At 35.3% G+C, this 19,619-nt stretch overlaps 1 protein-coding gene across 3 annotated transcripts in view; it reads right to left on the reverse strand.

Annotated features, from left to right (window-relative positions):
- The window catches only part of GAK (cyclin G associated kinase), a 799,358-nt gene extending 789,909 nt beyond the window's left edge, over nt 1-9,449 (reverse strand). For 2 of the 3 annotated variants that reach the window (XM_053702754.1, XM_053702753.1), the window contains exon 1: nt 9,175-9,448. In XM_053702754.1, the coding sequence (XP_053558729.1) occupies nt 9,175-9,316 (142 nt within the window). In that variant the 5' untranslated portion in view covers nt 9,317-9,448. Of the gene's footprint in view, nt 1-9,174 lie in introns of all 3 variants that reach the window. The other variant, XM_053702755.1, reaches the window with a different exon arrangement.
- Nucleotides 9,450-19,619: the final 10,170 nt, after the last annotated feature.

Below are 19,619 nucleotides of genomic sequence, written 5' to 3' on the forward strand. Positions count from 1 at the left end.
AAAGAAGAAAGAGAGAAAGAGAGAAGAGAGAGAGAGAGAGAGAGAGATTCAAATATACATACACACGCATATATACAGGTAGCCCTCAGTTTACGCCGGGGTAAGGTTCCAGAAGGAATGGTTGTAAATCGAAACCGTTGTAAATTGAAACCCAGTTTATAATGTAAGTCAATGGGAAGTGAGGGAGATAGGTTCCAGGCCCCTTCACTTGCATTTTTCTGCAAACAGTTCTTTCTATACATTCCAATCTGGACTGATGTATAGACAGGAAGATCTTGTTCCTTTGAAATCTGCTCGATATCTCAGGTCTGGTTAAACTGATTAATTTCAGCTTGCTTGGCTTTGCTGCAACACAAGCGGACAGCTCCACCTACTGGCAATTTTAATAAATGCACTGCTTCTCAATGCTTTTTAATAGCAGTCACATGACTGGAAAAAAAGGTTGTTATTCTGAAACGGTGTAAATTGAACCGTTGTAAAACGAGGGCCACCTGTATATATATATATATATTTATTTATTTATTTTTTTTAAATAAAACTAAAAAAAAGTTTATAACAAAAGCACTGCTGTCCTAATATATTCAAAGATGTGGCATCTAAATTAGATAAAATATATTTCAATAGTTGGAGGTGAAGGAAGGTAAGGGGCTGTATATTCTACATTGTTAAAGGGCCACTGTAAGTAAATATTTTCTATGCCTGTTACTAACTAACTACCCCAAATACGTTTTTTATCAATAGCATTTCATTAACATATCTCTACCGTATATCAGAAATCTTGTCTGCAAATGTAATTGTTTTCCAAACCCACTCCGTGGGTATTCTTTGCTCTGTACCAATCCGTTTACAATACCTAGGTTTCAAAATGGCGCTTTAAACACAAAGTTATTGGTTTAAGTATTTTGAACATGCAGTGCTGAAAATAGTGGGCAGGATAACGTGACATCATCGGCGAATAAAAGATATAACTTTTAGAACGTTATGAAACTTCATTTTGGAGAAAATATAGGTCAGTAGGTTTTAATTAATGTTTATTAACTTTAATATGTTAGTTGTTTAGCTTAAAAATTATAACAGAAAGTAATCCTTTAAGGAAATTAAACAGGAAAACATATTTACTGTACTAAGCCAGGCAACCATCATCAATCTTCATGATTCAGATATACCACACAATTTAAAAATATTCAAGTTTTGTCTAATTTCCCTTGGTCTATGGCAGCATTGTTTGCAACATTGAATGGGGGGAAAATTGTATATTCTCATTCTGAAGACAGGTACATGCTCCAGAGCCTAACTAGATACACTCTTCTGGAAAGGAGCCAAGTGCTGCTTCTTTTTAAACCTGCACACTCAATCTTTAAAGTTTTTTTTATTTTTTATTTCAATGACTTTAAATTAAAAAAAAAAAAGTTATAAATTGTCCATTTAGAAACTGACCCTGTTCATAATACACAGTTACAGATGTAATCTTGTTTGATTGCTTCAAACAATGAAAAGTTTTCTTCTTATTGGTAGCAGTAAACAAAGAAAACAAAGATTTTTACATCCATGAGTGATCACAGTTATGAAAAGGTAATCACATACTTCTACAAATATATAACCATGCACCTGCAAGGTAATAGCAAATTTACACCAGTTACAAAATAATGTATCATGTGTAATAGCAATATAAGCACACAAAAAAAGTATGTCAGATTATAATCACTTTATTTTAGGATAAAGATGCATTGCCAAGAAAAAAAGAAAAGGTAATTTAAGACTCCAGTACTTTGCTCTCAACCAGAAAGTGAAACAGTAGTTTTGCTTGAATGGAAAGCGATTCCACTGACCTGAATGTCTTTAAAGAGATTAATTTATATTCAACAGGTCATGTAATGTGGGAATACTGTTTATTTTAAAGCCTATTTCTTTACATCTATAAACTAGAATATTATAAATGTATCTGCATAACTATAGCTAATTAATATAGGCAAGTCACTTTCATTGAAGTGACCCTAATCAAAAATTTGCTTCAAAAATAATAGACCAAAAGAAAAGTTAGGATCACATGGTTATTAAACCATGGAATGTCCCCTCATCCCCCCCCCCCTTCTCTTAGTTTTCAATGTCTCTACTTAGAAGTAGGAAAGAAGTATAAGATATGACGGAATTATGTAAATTTGGATCATGGAACGTGGGAGGGTTCACCTCCCCGGTTAAAAGGAAAGCAATACTACAACACTTTAACAAACTTAAAATTGATATTGGCCTCCTACAGGAGACCCATTTAAACGAGATAGAAAGTCAAAAACTCAAATGGGGATGGGTGGGCGAGGTTATTTATTCGGCAGGAGTACAGAGAAAAAGAGGGGTAGCTATACTTTTTAGGAAATCATTAAAATATAAAATTCTAAAACAAGAAATTGATCAACAAGGGAGATTTATCATATTAGAGATAGAAATAGGCTTAAAAAGATTTGTGTTATGTAATGTTTATGGTCCAAATGTAAAAAAAACCGAGTTCTGGGAACCTCTCCAAAATAAATTATTAGAATACAATCAAAATATAATACTAGGAGGAGACCTGAATCTGGTGGCATCTAGCTTCCTAGATAGGAATCAGAGGGGGAAAGAGGCTATATCAGGCGGCAAGGATACAAAAATTTTTAAAAAATTCTGCTTTAATCTAGGCTTATTAGACATCTGGAGGAACATTTATCCAGACAGTAAAGAATTTACGTGTTTATCCAAAGTGTACAAATCATTTTCCCGAATCGATATGTTCTTAATTAGCGACAAATTGTTCTCTCTGGCAAAAAAAGCCGAAATTTTGCCTATCACAATTTCGGATCACGCCCCCATCACTATCTCTTTGTCTATTCTGAATCCTAAACCAGGAAATCACAGATTATACTTTCCAACATATTTTTATAGTAATTTAAAATTTAGAGGCTTTTTGCTAGAGAAATGGAATCTCTATTACAATGAGAATAAAGGATCAGTCTTGAATATAGAGTCTTTGTGGCAAGCTTTCAAAGCCGTGATAAGGGGAGAAATTCTGGCTTATATGATAAAAGTAAAAAGGAAAAATGACGCTTATTGGATCCAACTTTCTAAGCAGATTATTAATAAATTTCAAAAATATGTTGCAGATAATAGTCAAGAGAACTGGAGAAACTATTTGGAAGTCAAAAAACAAAGAGACAATTGGCATATATCAAAAGAAATCCAGCATGAGCTGAAAAGAAATAGCAATTATATGCAGTTCGGTAATAAGATAGGGAAATTCTTAGCCAGATTGGTAAGTACTAGAAAATCTAACAGTATAATATCAATAATAAAAACTAAACACAAAACTTGCACTCTCCCCCATGATATTTTAGAGGAATTCACGCACTACTTTAAACAATTATATCAGGCTCAACCTATAGATAAAACAAAAAAAGCTCTTTTCTGGGATAGGATTAAAACACCTCAAATAGCCAAAGACGATCTGGATCTCCTCAACTCCCCAATCAAGGAGGAGGAGATTAAAAACTCTATTACGAAATTAAAGCTAAACAAAGCGCCAGGCCCGGATGATCTTCCTGGAGAATTATATAAAATTCTTGCAGATTCGGTTACCCCCATTCTCTGTGAGCTTTTCAATGGTTTCCTACAAGATAATCAAACACCTTCTAAATATTTTACAGAATCTAGAATAATCTTAATTTACAAACAAGGTAAAAATAAAGAACTAATGGAGTCTTACAGACCCATCTCTCTGTTAAACGTGGATTACAAAATCCTTACCCACATCTTAGCAGACAGATTGCAAAAAGTGATTAGTGAACTGGTCCATCCTGACCAAACTGGTTTTATCAAAGGAAGGACACTTATTAAAAACCTTAGGAAACTAGAAATAGCAATTAATTACTGTGAACAAAAAAAAAGAAGGGAGAGAAAAGCTCACAGAGGATGCAGCAATTATTTCGATTGATACTCAGAAAGCGTTTGACACGCTACTTTGGGATCATATGTTGACAACTATTAATAAGTTCGGTATCCAGGGTAAATTTTCCCATATTATTGCCTTACTGTACTCTAATCCAGGGGCGAGTCTAAGTATTAATTCCTTAACCTCAGAACATTTTAGACTCCAGCGAGGAACGAGACAAGGTTGTCCGCTATCCCCGTTGCTTTTTAACTTAGCGTTAGAACCCCTGGCAATATTGTTTAGACAAGAACTGTTAGGGATAAATATCAAAGGACACAGAATAACCCAAGCCATATATGCCGATGATCTGCTTATATTTGCTCAAAATCTCCATTATAATCTGCCTATAATTATGGAAGCTTTAGAATCTTTCCAGGCTTTCTCCGGCTTTGCAATTAACAAAGAAAAATCAGAACTTATGTGGCTTATCAAATTAAAAAGCTCTCCAGAAACCCCTTTTAAAGTAACCAAAGATCATATTACATATCTAGGGATAAAATTTGCATCTAACTCTAAGAGATGGTACAAGTTAAATTTTGTACCAGCTATTGCATCACTCCAGGCAGATTTAGAAAGATGGAAGAACCTGCCCATTTCTTTTATGGGACGAATACATTTAATAAAAATGATTTCTCTCCCTAAATTTTTATATATTTTTCAGGCTCTCCCACTTCTACTACTGAGGAAAGATTGTCAGTTAATCAATAAACTAATATCGCAATTCATTTGGTGCAAAAAAAAACCTAGGATAGCGTTGAAACGTTTGAGTGCCAGGAAAGAGGCTGCAGGTTCGGCTCTTCCCGATTTTGAGATGTATAATATAGCTTCTAACCTAAAATTTGTTTGGGACTGGTTTTCGGAAACAGGACACTTCTCCTTGCTAGAAATTGAAGGAGCTTTAGTAGCACCCTATGCCCTGAAAGCATTAACACACATGCCTTTAAAACTAATTCCTATAGAAACAAGGGGGATGCTTATCATAGACCAACCAATACGGGCCTGGCGTCAATTTTGTGCTAAAATTGGGATCAGCCATCGGGGTTCAGCTTTTCTCTCAATTAAAGGTAATCCTGAATTCGAGGTAGGCTATGACTCAGCTAGATTTAATGCCTGGTCAGACCGTGGGATTAATCATATTGCACAGCTAATTAAAAAAGAAGATAACTCGATTAAATCTTTTAATGAATGTAAATCGGAATTTAACATACCAAATCGTTTATTCTTCTCTTATTTACAACTACGGCACTATGCTGATCAGTGTAGGAAAATAGTGGCTTTAGAGTGGGACAATGATATATTAAGGCAGATAACTAGTATGTTTCAAGCAGGAAATTATTCTATTACAAACTCTTATAATGCTTTACTTACTTCTCAAGAACAAAGCAATAAAAGATATTTGGAACTTAAATGGGATATAGCAGGTGATAACTTACAAGAATCAGATTTATTTAAGAACTCGGGAGACAGGGTAGCAAAGGCAATGAGAGGGGAATATTTTAGAGAACAACAGTTAAAGATTTGGTATCAATGCTATTTTACACCTAGCTGGCAGGCTCGGTGGGACAAAAAACATGAGAACATAGCTTGTAGGAAATGCAAGTATCTGGCAGCAGATATGTTCCATCTTTTTTGGTCCTGTCCTGTAATCCAAAGATTCTGGGGGAAAATCTCATTTTGGGTCACCAAAATCTTAAACCAACACTTTCAAGTTAGTAAACATGCAGTCTTTTTCTTAGCAAACCAGGAAGAAGTAGGCCCTAGTTATTTATTAATAAACACAATGATACTGTTCGGTAGGAAACTGGTTCTAAAATATTGGCAGTCTAACAAAGAACCCAAATTCTCTGAATTTAAAAAGGGGATAACATATCAAATGTTTCTAGAACAAGCCTTAGTAAAAGCACAGATAGATAACAACATCAGGTTCTTTATAAATAAATGGGGGATTTTCATTAAATCTCTGGATCAGGAAACTCAAAAATTGATCCTGCAGCCATTTAAAAATTCTCTTTTCTTATTGGAAGCTAACCTTAGAGGTGAGTGGCTACTTGACTGAAGGATTCTGGTGAAGGCTGGGTGAGGAGAGGGGGGGGCTGTGTGGGCTTTTTTTTTTTTTTTTTTTTTTTTTTTTTTCCCTTCTTTCTTCTTCTTTTCTCTTCTCTTTTTTTCTTCTCTCTGTGTGTGTGCCAGTTAGGATCTAGAGTTTATAGCATTAATGGTGATCAGAGTTTTGGGAGGGTTTTTATGTATTAAGAAAAATTGCCAGGTCAGAGTTGTCTTTCTTTCATTTCTCGAGTGGATAGGTGAACTTCTTCACCCCATTTAAGGTGTCCTTTCATGTCTAAGCGAGATTGTACTCTGTTTTGTATTAACGTACACCTTTTTGCAAGCATTTTTCTTATTTGCTTTTTTGTTGGATTCACCTACTGCTAAATGTTTATCTTTCTTGGCAAAATAAAAAGAAATTAAAAAAAAAAAAAAACCATGGAATGAGAGTGCTAATTAAACGTCCCTTCAAGCTGAATAAAAAACAAAAAAGACAGGATAGCGTCTAACACTAAATACATTTTATAAGCATAGTAATTAAGGTTATCTCTCACATTCTTCATTGGGGCCTCCAAGTTGAAATCTAGATTTACATTTATTATTAATTTTGCTTAGTTCTCTTAGTATTTAAAAAGAATACTCCTAGGTGAGTCCAGGAGCGTGCACATGTCTATTTCTCTCTGACAGAAGTGTTTGCTAACATGTTGCTAAAGATGCATGCGCCTAAGCTTCTATCTGCCTACCTAGCTTAGTCTTCAGCAAAGGATTCCAAAAGAACAAAGCAAAGTTGATAATAGAAGTAAATTGGAAAGTTGTTTAAAATTGCATGATGTATCTGGATCAAGAAAGTTTAATTTTTACTTTACTGTACCTTTAATTGTATCAATTCACTCATATTTTAGGACTAAACTTCAAGAAAAGTTAGCACATTTTAGCAGTTTGGTGAATATACAAACTATTCTTTTAGATTAAAATAAATAAAGCACCAAAAGTACTGCATTATGTATCTACTGCTGTATGCCCTTCTATGAGCTTTTCTCACATTATATCCTCTGATAATGTCGACTGCAGGCTGAATATGCTATATTGAGAATTGTTGGGATTCATAAAATTAATTTTATTAAAAAAAAAAAAATATATCAGGAATGAGAGACATGTTTATTTTTACCACTCCAGAAATATCAGTAATAAATTTTGTACAAACGTATGTCAAAACTCAGTGAACAACATGCATACCATAATATTAAAGGACCACTCAATACAGTATAATTACATAATTAACAAGTGCATAATAAAAATACAATGCTTTAACACCTACTCTGAATTTCAAATAAGCAGTAGATTTATTTTTGACAATTTTATTTTTTCTCCCATTTTCCAGCCACCTGTATCATGTGACAGACATCAGCCAATCACAGACTAGTACACGTATACCCTATTAGCTTGTGCACATGCTCAATATGATCTTGTTCCTCAGAAAGTGTGTATATAAAAAAAAAAAATACTGTGCACAATTTGATAATAGAAGTAAATTGGAAAGTGTCTTAAATCTGCATGCACTTTCTGAATCATAAAAATTTATTTTGACTTGATTGTCCCTTTAACCATTCACATTAGGGCAGGTGGAAATAAATTACAACCCATGAAACATCACAGTAGTCATGTAAAATCCAGGTATATATAGCCTTTAAAATAATGACATGCTGTTTAGGTGTAGAAAGCATATTTAAGTAAACATGCGTTGATACACTTAGAAAGGCCAATAGTTTTTAAAGGGACATGAGTGCAAAAAGAAAATGCTCTTGCTATTACAGCAATTCATTATTGCAATAATTTTTTGCATATAACTGTTGCACACCTATAAAGCAGTTAAACACACAGATAAAGTCAACTCTGAAGTAGCAATGCACTACTGGAACCTAGCTGAACACCTCTGTTGAGCAAGGACGCCTGTGTGTGTAGGCACCAATCACTAGCTAGCTCCCAGTAGCACATTGCTACTCCTGTGCATATCTAGGTATGGCTTAATACAAAGGATACCAAGAGAACAAAGGAAAATAAAAAGTAAATTAAGACACTAAACCCATTTTTTTTCCTTTCACAATTCAGATAGGTTATACAATATTAAACAACTTTCAAATTTACTTCAATTAGCAAATTTGCATAATTCCTTTGGTATTCTTTATTGAAGGAGCAGCATTGCAATACAGGAATACATTCAATGAACCAATTACAAAAAGATATATATGTGCAGCCACCAATCAGTAGCTACTTCCCAGTAGTGCTTTGCTGCTCTTGAGCCTACCTATTCTTTTCAACAAAGCATAGCAAGAGAACAATGCAAACTAGATAATAGAAGTACACTGGAAAGTTGTTTAAAATTGTAAACTAAAACATAAAAAGAAAATATTGGGTTTCAAGTCCCTTTAAAATTGCAGATTCTCTCTGAACCATTATTATAGACTTCTCAGCAACTTTAATCAGGGCATTAACAAACACATAATTGCTGACCAATATTCTTTTTCTAGTACATACCAATACTTTAAAAAACAGCAAGTGGCTGCTATTATAGAGATAAATTATACATTATAGAAAGTGATAAGGCTCTCGAGATACGTTTAAAATACACTTAATATGCATTAGATATTACAGGCACCGGTATTGCTGTGTATTTTATTAACAAACAACTTACTCGCTTAACTCAGCACATTAGACAAGCAATAACAGAGACTCACCACCTATTCAAATCACTGGAAGTGAAAGATTTTTTTTTTCCCAGTTCCTGTCATCCCATAAAGCATTTTGCAACCTCCCAAACATAGTGAATAAGCTCGTAATATATGTGAGTAGATGCAGGCCAATGAGTTTAAAAGTTATAGAAAGCTAAGCATAAGATAGTGGTCTAAATACCGTGACAGCTTTCCAACCAGACGAAGCTTCCCAATTCCCCTGATGTTCTCTAGACATTAGACGGAGTATTACAAACCTTAAATAATTTGCTCTGCAGATCAGTAAATAAGTGTTGTACCTCACTGGAGAGTTTGTGTCAAACAGAAGGATCTGGCTATTGCTATGTAAGGTTCTGTGATATTAGCTTGGCAGTGTTCTTGCAGATCAGCCAATGTCACCCACAGGTGCGCTGCACTATTAGCTCTACTTGAGCGCACACTCACCTTCAGCTATCACCCGCTTGATCCGCAACTTTAGCTCCCCGAGCTCTACGGTCTGCCCTACGAAGTCATGCTGATCCCTTCCCGCGGCACCCAGAGAGCCCGGACCGGACAGAAAGTCCAGAGCGGACTGAAGCAGCGACATTCCCGGTTTAAGAGAAAGTGACGCAGCGGTGTTAGTGTGTGAGCGCCGCTGGGCAGCTGTCAGCTACGATCAGCACCAGCTACCGCTCCCCACCGACGTTTCCGGCCTCTGTGCAGTTTCCGCGTGCGTGACGTCATCCACCGGTGACGTGGGTCCAAATCCCCGCTCCTCCCTCTCTCAGCGAGGTATGCGTCTGTTAGCAGACTGGGGTCACGTGACATGTGCTGCACCTGCAGAGCTCTGGGAGAGATGCTGCAGGAGGGAGCAGTCATGAATACCTCTGTTTGTATTAGGAAAGCGAAGACTGGCAATGCATTAAGATTATGCAAATATTTCTTTTACGCAAATCACATTTCATAGATTTCACGTCATACTTCGTCTCCTTAGATGAGATCTGTCCCCAAGGTATTATTTTAGATTAGATCCGGTCCCCAGCCAGGTGTCACTATATATTAACAAAAACACTCTGTACGATTAAATATCGTCCTTAAAGCGATAGAAATGTTTATCTAATTGGTGCATTTTAATTTGAAATAGAAGCATTTTTACAAAATACTTCCATTATCAAAACATGCTTTCTAGTAAAGGCTATTCCAGTTACCCAGTGAAGGCTGTACACCAGTATTAAACCACCATGCCTGCTCAAATTGCTGCTGGTGGTGTGCAATGCGTCTGTGAATGCATAATTTGTGTCAAGCCACTGCTGACTCTCTGCAATGTTTGAATACTGGTGGTGCATGGGACCTCAGAGTAGTGATTATGCAGTAGAAAAACTAATAACTTTTACTAAAAGCATTTTTGCTAACAGAAGTATATTGCAAAAATGCAATTTCAAATTAAAATACATACACCCATGTACATTTCAATTTTGACCTTCTCTATTTCTTTAATGATCACCTAGGCTCTTTCATTTGCAATACTTTTTACACTTCATATGAACAACATTAAAATGAATAAAATGTTTTATAACAGTAAACTCAAAATTAAACTTTTATGATTAAGGTACAGCATGTCATTTTAAACTTCTATTATCAAATTTACCTTAATCGATTTGTATTCCTTGATTTACTCTTAAACAATGTATATCAACACATAGCAAAGCAAATATGATAATACAAGTAGACTGGAAAGTTTTTTGACATTGCACAACTATCCGAACCATAAAAGTTTAAATCTCAACTTTTACTAGATGCCATAAAATGTATCCAGTTTCTTTATACAAAATTACTGGAATTTCTAAAAAAGGTAACAAAGAGCCACTATAGTGAAAAAATGAGATACTGTAATGTGTTAGAAAATAATTTTATTACCAACGATGCTGCAAAGCTGTGTGTTTAGCCACCGCAAAGGGGTTCAACACAATGTACCCCTTGGAACCTGCAGAGCACTGATGGTCCCAAGCAGAAACTGCTGCTGATCCAAATAGCAGTGCTAACTTCAACTAGCACTACTGATACGATAACAGCAACAGCTTCCACTCAGGACCCACAGAGCATTCCAGGTATTTAAACTATGTATTTAAACCATTTGTGGAGGTTTAACACTTAGGGGCCAATTTATCAAGGCGTCAATCTCAACGCATTCGTGATGGGCTATACACTCGCCATACATCGCTGGCGCAAATCTACATTCAATGGCCTTATTTATCAACAAGTCTGTCAAAAACACACGCGTCAAGTCTGGCGCGATTAGCATCGGACTGTTGATAAATAAGAGTCATTGATGCCGCGGATATCCTCATTTATCAAATGATCTACCCTGAATGTCCGTCAAATGAAGATAGTTTTGTCTTCTTTCAACTTTATTTATACTATTTCATTCCTGTCCATGAACAAGCACATTTCTCTAAAGCTAATCTTTTATTTTTCATCTATTAATGTCCTTGAAATAGCTCTATTTATACCTGAACAAACAATAAATATCATAGAAATGTACCTGTGGATATATAATATTTTGCAAAAAGCTTCGATCTTACTTTTTATACTCAATTTTATATGATTCTTAATGCTCAAATATGTACCTATCTCTTTTTACACATACTTCTGTGTATATATATATATATATTTTATTTCTGATATTTTTTGCAAACATATTTGCATTTCTTATTCATCTTTTAATTTATTTTCATTCACAAATGATGCAATTTCAAGTGCTGGCCCAGTTTTTGTGCTACACCTGTGTATTGCTTCCTGATTGGAGTCTCAATTTCAAGACCAATACTACACAGGTGTTAAAATCATGGGCTGGCCTTTTAGATTAAACCTTTAAATTCTAAAACAGTTCAAGAGAAGGAATCAAACAATGATAATCGGAAAACATAGAGGTGATTACAATTGCTGCTTTATCTGAATCATGCCAGTTTAATTTTATGTAGACTATACCTTTCTGCTTAAGATTGTATTGAATCAAACATCATTTGCAGATTTTATTTGATCATAATACTCTTACAAATGTTGACTAATTATGTATTTTCTGATTATTAAATTGTCTGATCTTTTTTGGTTATGTTCATGTGACAACCAATTGTTGAAAATGTGAAAGTGACAGCCATTGTATGTCCTAACAATTATAATACACAATCAAAAAAATTCACTTACAATTTTCGAGAATTGATTTGATATCCTTATAACACTGTTTTTTGTGTCTTCGAAGGTCACTATATCGCCTTATTCATATTCCCCACGTCATATTTATCCCAGATATGCGGTACGTGCGTCCCATTATCTTATGAATGTTATAATCCCTTTTTTGTCATCTCTAACAGTAACTACTACTGCGACACCAATTCCACCAGTATTAGGGGATTAAAACTGGTATGACAGCCAAATAAATTAACCATTGGAACACATACAGAACCAGATGAGCCAATCAGGGAGGCGTCTCCCAAATAACCAATCAATGCTAAGCATCCGAAGGGCCAATCGAGACAAGCACCATGGGGTATTTTGTCTGCTGAAACTTGTGATTGAATAACTGCTGCCAAATTGGGACACAGTCACTTTAAGCAAAATCTGAGACTAAATTCTTGATCTATGCAATAACCTTTCTTCATATGAGGTGATCTGAATCTATTTGGAAAAGACTGGAATACTGAATTGGTTCATGTTGGTGATGTATGACTGTTCTATATTTTTAATATTTTAAAGCAAATACATTCATTGTTGCTACAGTCTAATTACAGTTAGTACATTTAAAAGGGCACTTTGTATTTTAAACTCATATTCACAGTCCTGTATAGTTTTAAGTTAGTCTTTTGTATGCTATAGTATGTTGAATATAAACAATATAAGGAGATATTTTGATTGTAGCAATAATTGATGGTGAGACTGTATTTGTGGTTGTCTGCTGCCCCCTAGGGGATTAAAAATGGTATGACAGCCAAATAAATGAACGATTGGAACACATACAGAACCAGATGAGCCAATCAGGGAGGCGTCTCCCAAATAACCAATCAATGCTAAGCATCCGAAGGGCCAATCGAGACAAGCACCGTGGGGTATTTTGTCTGCTGAAACTTGTGATTGAAAAACTGCTGCCAAATTTGGACACAGTCACTTTAAGCAAAATCTGAGACTAACTTCTTGATCTATGCAATAACCTTTCTTCATATGAGGTGATCTGAATCTATTTGGAAAAGACTGGAATACTGAATTGGTTCATGTTGGTGATGTATGACTGTTCTATATTTTTAATATTTTAAAGCAAATACATTCATTGTTGCTACAGTCTAATTACAGTTAGTAAATTTAAAAGGGCACTTTGTATTTTAAACTCATATTCACAGCCCTGTATAGTTTTAAGTTAGTCTTTTGTATGCTAAGTACAGGTAGCCCTCAGTTTACGCTGGGGTTAGGTTCCAGAAGGAATGGTTGTAAATCAAAACCGTTGTAAATTGAAACCCAGTTTATAATGTAAGTCAATGGGAAGTGAGGGAGTTAGGTTCCAGGCCCTCTCAAAATTGTCATAAGTAACACCTAATACATTATTTTTAAAGCTTTGAAATGAAGACTTTAAATGCCAAACAGCATTATAAACCTAATAAAATAATCACACAACACAGAATATATAATTAAACTAAGTTAAATGAACAAAAACATTTGCTAAACAGCATTATAAACCTAATAAAATAATCACACAACACACTTCACTTGCATTTTTCTGCAAACAGTTCTTTCTATGCATTCCAATCTGGACTGATTTATATACAGGAAGATCTAGTTCCTGCACTGCTTCTCAATGCTTTTCAATAGCAGTCACATGACTGGAAAAAAAGGTTGTTATTCTGAAACGGTGTAAATTGAACCGTTGTAACCCGAGGGCCACCTGTAATTTATTTCAGCTCAGATAAATTGGCATAGGAGTTGGTTGTTTGCACAAATAATATATATAATTTCTGATGTTTTCAATTAGAGTTATATAGGATAAATTGTAGGCTAAGTAGTTTAGTTGTACTGGTCTGAAAGTTAGTGGCCCATACTTTGGTATTTCATTGTGGTGATGTAATGAAATTCAATTGTGAATAAGGTTAATTCTAAAGGTACATTTGGTTTGCTTTGTAAAGAATATTGTAACAACATTTTAATTGTTTTGTATATGCATTTTATTTGGGGTTTGTTTTAAAGAATAATTATTAAATATATTGTATTATAACCCGGCCATATACCGACAGGCTACAGCTGTTGGAGTATCTATACAAAGCCACTCACCCCATCACTCTGGGCTTGAGTTATTGTGTCTTTTATTTACTTTGTTCTGGTGACTGTCAAGTTCCAAACTCGTTGCATACCTTGTTCCTGCTGAGCCTGCTGTACCAATGGCAGCCTACTTGTATACTGCTGTACCTATCTATTATCCCATGGCAACCTCACCAACAGTACCCACCAACTCTCTTTTGCTTGCAGTACCAGTAGCAGTTTACTTGAAACTTGGTGTACCTGCTGCACTCATCTAGTATCTTGTGGCAGTCTCAATAATAGTATCCAGTATCCTTCTCTACCAATGGCAACTTACCTGTATCCCGCTACATTTGCTGAACTGACGTGGTATCCCATGGCAGCCTAACCAATAGTCAGCAATGGGTATCCTGCTGCACCTACCTGGCATCCCATGAGAGCCCGCTGAGTGCCCTGTATCTTGCTGTACCAAGTGGCAGCTTACCTAAATTCTCTTGTCACTACTGCATCAAGCTGGTATCCTGTGCCAGCCTGTCCACCTATACCCGCTGGACACTGCTCCTACCTTTCCCCTTCGTACCTAGTATGCTGGACTGAAATCATGGGACCTGATCTTTGGCCTGTTCCTGGACTCCGCTCTTGTTTTCCCCTTGATAATGAACAATTCTTAGTTTTGTTTCTCTTGCTTTATTAAGGCCTATTAAAAGACAAAGCAGGAAGTATAGAGGCAAAAAAGAGGCGCCTGTGTGTATCAATAGCAAACTAAATGAGAGCACAAAAAGACCCCTGATACACAGGGTACTCACATTTCATCTAAGCACTCATACAGTGCTATCTGGAGCGGACTGGGTACTTTGTAGCCACCCAGCTGAGTGATGTTTGGCAACACTCTCCTCACACCTTGGTATCGGGTGATCTAAAGCAGGATATAGAAAAACAACAAAGCGGTGCCTGTGTGTATCAATAGCAAACAAAATGTTGACACAAAGAAACCCCTGATACAGGCTACTCACATTTCATCTAAGCACTCATACAGTGCGATCAGGGGCGGACTGGGTATTTGTACAGCCACTCAGCTGACTGGTCTCCAGGTAGCAGGAACACTGGATTCTCCAAGCTTGAGACTCCCTATGGAAGTGATTGGTATAGATAGGCAATGCAAGGTTCCAGTTAAAAAAATAAAAACGGTTTATTATAAAAACAACAATATAAAAGCAGGGACCAAGGTAGGGTATGCTAGCTAACCCTCCTTACAGTGTGCAACACGTTTCTCAGCGCTTCAGAATGCTGTTTCATCAGGCATATAGTGTTGGCTAAAGATAGCCTTTAAATACCTAAAATTTACCAATCAAGGAGAATACACCTGGGTGCCTCCCTCACAGGGGAGGAGACCAAAGTGCCTTAACCCTTTGTTTAGAATACACATTGGTAGTATAAGAATACTAATTTAACAAACTTTATTATGTTGTGCCAATAAATTGAATAAAATGGTGATATAACCATGATATAGAAGAATTATTTTGTGTTTGTCTATGTCAGCACGAGTGTTCACTCTAATCCATACCTGCCACTACACTCCTCTGCCGTAGAAAATGGAAAATGCAAAGGTAGAGTCAGAAAGAATGTTATAATCTCATCTGAAATGAAGCTCACAATTAGAAATGTCTATTAGATATCTCGTATCTCAAACATATTTTCTGTCTAGATTTCAAGAGACAGGGGGCGTGTAAAATACGAAGCTGTGGATAGTGATAGGAAGTCACACAAGAAACTATGGGTAATGATAGAGATAAAAAGAAAAGTGGGGCGTGCACTATGTAGTGGGAGTACTATTCCTGACATCCAATTTCAAAAGGGAGTGCCTAATATGTAATATTTAATGGTGTCTACACCTCTACACATAAATTCAATCTAGATTACGAAAGAAAAAACGTGTACAATACAGTGTTTATAGTTATTGATAGAAGATCGCACCAAATGCTCTGTGTGGAAATGGAGTAACAAATTGAAAGGGGCGTGCAATATGTGATGTCATGATGTGTGATTGGAGCTCTGTCCCTAACATTCTCAAAAGAGGGTATGTGCTATGCCTAATGTGTAAAAGGTGATTGTATCTACGTGTGTTGAGATCATGAATAGACCTGTAAAAAAACACTTAAAGAAAGATAAAAGGGAAAAATATGAACACTATTGAATAATCTAATCTTAGAGTCCGTGTGCAATAAGGACTGGTAAATGTGTTCTAAATAAAAGAAAATGTAGAGAAACATATGTATCAGGAGTGTACAAAATTGTAAACACGTCCTGCTGCAACAGCTTTAGGCTCCGCCCCCAACATTAACAGTTTTTAGTTTTAATATTTTTTTTTATTGAGAGCACAGATGGGATACAAAAAAGAAAAAGGTAAAGACAATAGCAGCGGGGAACAGTATCAGCATCATAACATTAAAAGAAATATCTGTCATGGCGTTCCCCTCTAGGAAAAGAAGGAGACCATGGACATTGACAAGAAAATCCAGAAACCAAACATTAAACAGATCATAACATTAAACTCTGTAGCTAAAATAAACTGAGCTCTTCACTATCTGTCCCGACTATGTCTTTCAATATGTCTCATCTGTGAGCTTATTTTCTAATAAGGATTGCTGGACAACACATAAAACTAAATAAATATATAAAAAAACAAACTAACAAACAAACAGAAAAACAGAAAAAAAAAAAAAAAGGTACATTCGCATCAATTTATATATTCATATCAGCCTTCAAATTTACAGTCACATTCAATTCACTTTGGTAATGACTTGTTATACCTGCGGCAATTCCCCTCTTAATATTGCATTCATAACGTATTCTGTCGATCTTAGCGGATAAATAATTTTCTTCTGTGTATCTATTGCCTGGGAGTATATAAAGATTTCCCATTTTTTGAAAAAAGTCTCAACTTCATTACTTTTATCTTGTTCTATCATACATTGTTCTAGTGTCATTTGTTTAAAGATAAAGTTACTCACTTCTGCTATGGATGGTAGTTTTTTTGAGATCCAGGTTCTCAGCAATAGGAACCTAGCCACCCCTATAACTAATTCAATGAATAGTTTATTTTTTATTCTGGAGTCTGCTTGAAATAGGAAAAAGACTGTGTCTCAGGAGACTGATATCCCTGTTTTTAATATCCTTGAGAGTAGAAAACTTATTTTATTCCAATACTGTCTAACTAATGTACATTCCCAAAAATAGTGTACAATATCAGCCCCTCTGTCACCACATTTCGCACATTTATCCTTAATTTGGCTGTTCCATCTTGACATGACACTTGGTGTCAGGTATGTTTGATTAAGCATGAAGATATGTGCTTCTCTAAAATTGGTAGAAGTGAAAATCTTGTTTATTTTATTAATACTATTATATATGCGGTCTTCATTACATTCTCTAAACCCCTTCAGTTGCCATTTTTTGACAATAAGTTTTAAGTTTAAACTACCCTCCTGTCTCAAAGATTCATTGTACCATTTTCTAATCGAGAAATCTCCTGCTTTACTTAAATTGAAGTTCAGCATAAGTGAGGGCCAATCCCAATCCTTATTTTGGAGGTGTAATAGCTTATTAGCTAGACTCCTTATTTGTAAGTAAGCAAAAAAGAATTTATTGGGTAAATCAAATTCAACTCTTAATTCCTCAAACGTTTTAATGTGCGGATTTTCTGTATTGAAATTAATCATTTGACCAATATATATCATCCCTTACTTTTCCACCTATGGAAGACTGCAGATTTTAACGCTTCCGGGAAAAGGGGGTATCCAATAATTGTTAAATAATTAGATATTGTGTAATTAACTTTTAATTTTTTGCAATACTGCTGCCACGCTTTTATAATACCCATGACTGAGCTGATCTTTTTGATCTTCTTAGGTATATCTGCAACTTTAGTATGTAAAAGAGCCTTTAGAGAGTAGGGTTTCACTATTCCCTCTTCCAATGGCCTTGCTGTATAATATTCCTTATCTAACAGCCATTCAGCTGCAATTTTAACAAGGCATGCTAAGTTATATTTTCCTATATCTGGAAGTGCAAATCCTCCAGATTCCTTTAAAAGAGAAAGTATTTTGAGGGAGATTTTTTTTCTTTTCTTACCCCACAGAAAATCGATTATATTTTTATTGAATACTTTAATATCCGTGGACTTAATGAGTAACGGTAGATTCTGCATTTTGTACAGTATCTTTGGGAAAATAATCATTTTAATTAAGCTAATTTTGCCTGACAAGGCCAAGGGAATATATTTCCACACATTTAACTGGTCAGTAATTTTCTGTAAAATTGGTTTAACATTCAAGTCATACCATAACTTAGGGTTCTTACTAAGATTAATTCCTAGATATGTGATCTGATCTACTACTTTATAGGGAAATAGAGTATTAGATACTTTTTGTTTATTAAGCCATAAGAGTTCAGTTTTATTAAAATTAACTCTATAACCCGAAAAGGAGCTATATAACTCTATTATATCCATTAGTTGTGGGATACTCTGTTTGCTGTTTCTCAAGAATATCAAAACATCATCAGCATATAGTAAGATCTTTTCCTCTATATTATTACAAACAATCCCTTGCATCTCTTGACGGATTTTAATAGCTAATGATTCGATAGACAAATTAAACAAGAAAGGTGACAAGGGACAACCTTGTCTTGTACCTCTTTTCAGAGCAATATCTGCAGATTCCACTCCATTCACTGAAATTACAGATATCGGATTTTTATATATTGCTTTGATATAGTTTAGAAAGGGGCCAGAGAAACCAAACTTAGACAGTGATGTGAAAAGATGATCGCACTGTACCGCATCAAAAGCTTTTTCTGCATCTATGGCTATTAAGGCTGCATCTTCTCTTGTCTCCTGATGTTTATCTGTCAGATCATTAAAATATTCAATAATAATGCAAGCTTTGCGTATATTAACCACAGAACTTCGATTGTTCATAAACCCTACCTGATTTGTATGTATGATATTACCAAAAAAATTTTTTAATCTTTCCGCAACTATTATTGCTAAAATCTTATAGTCCACGTTTAGTAGGGAAATAGGTCTGTACGCGTCTGGCTTCTCAGGGTCCCTTCCTTTTTTATATATCAAGATTGTATTTGCTTTAGTGAAGTTCTTTGACATGCTAGAATTCTCGGAATAATACCAGTTATATAATTTGGTCAAATATGGTGCAATTTCTTTTTTTTAAATTTTATAGAACTCGGCTCGTAAATGATCCGGCCCAGGTGCTTTATTTAATTTAATCTTATTAATTGTTGTTTCTACTTCTTCTATCGTGATAGGCTGGTTAATTGTATTAGCTTCTTCCAGTGTTATTTTAGGGGTAGTTATTGAATCCCAAAACCGCTTTTTATTCGAGCTGTCTAACTCACATACCCCATAGAAATTGCTATATATTTGGTAAAAGATCTCATTTATTTCTGACGGGTCATGTATATATGTATCTTCCACTTTTATTGCCGATATTATATTAGATTTTTTTTCAGATTTAACTACTTTCGCTAGGAGACTACCTGTTTTATTTCCGAATTTCATAAACTTTGCTTTACTTTTGAGATCTTCTCTAATAGTTTCTTGTGTATACAAT

Source organism: Bombina bombina, chromosome 2 (genome assembly GCF_027579735.1).
Source record: "Bombina bombina isolate aBomBom1 chromosome 2, aBomBom1.pri, whole genome shotgun sequence".
NCBI lineage: Eukaryota > Metazoa > Chordata > Amphibia > Anura > Bombinatoridae > Bombina > Bombina bombina.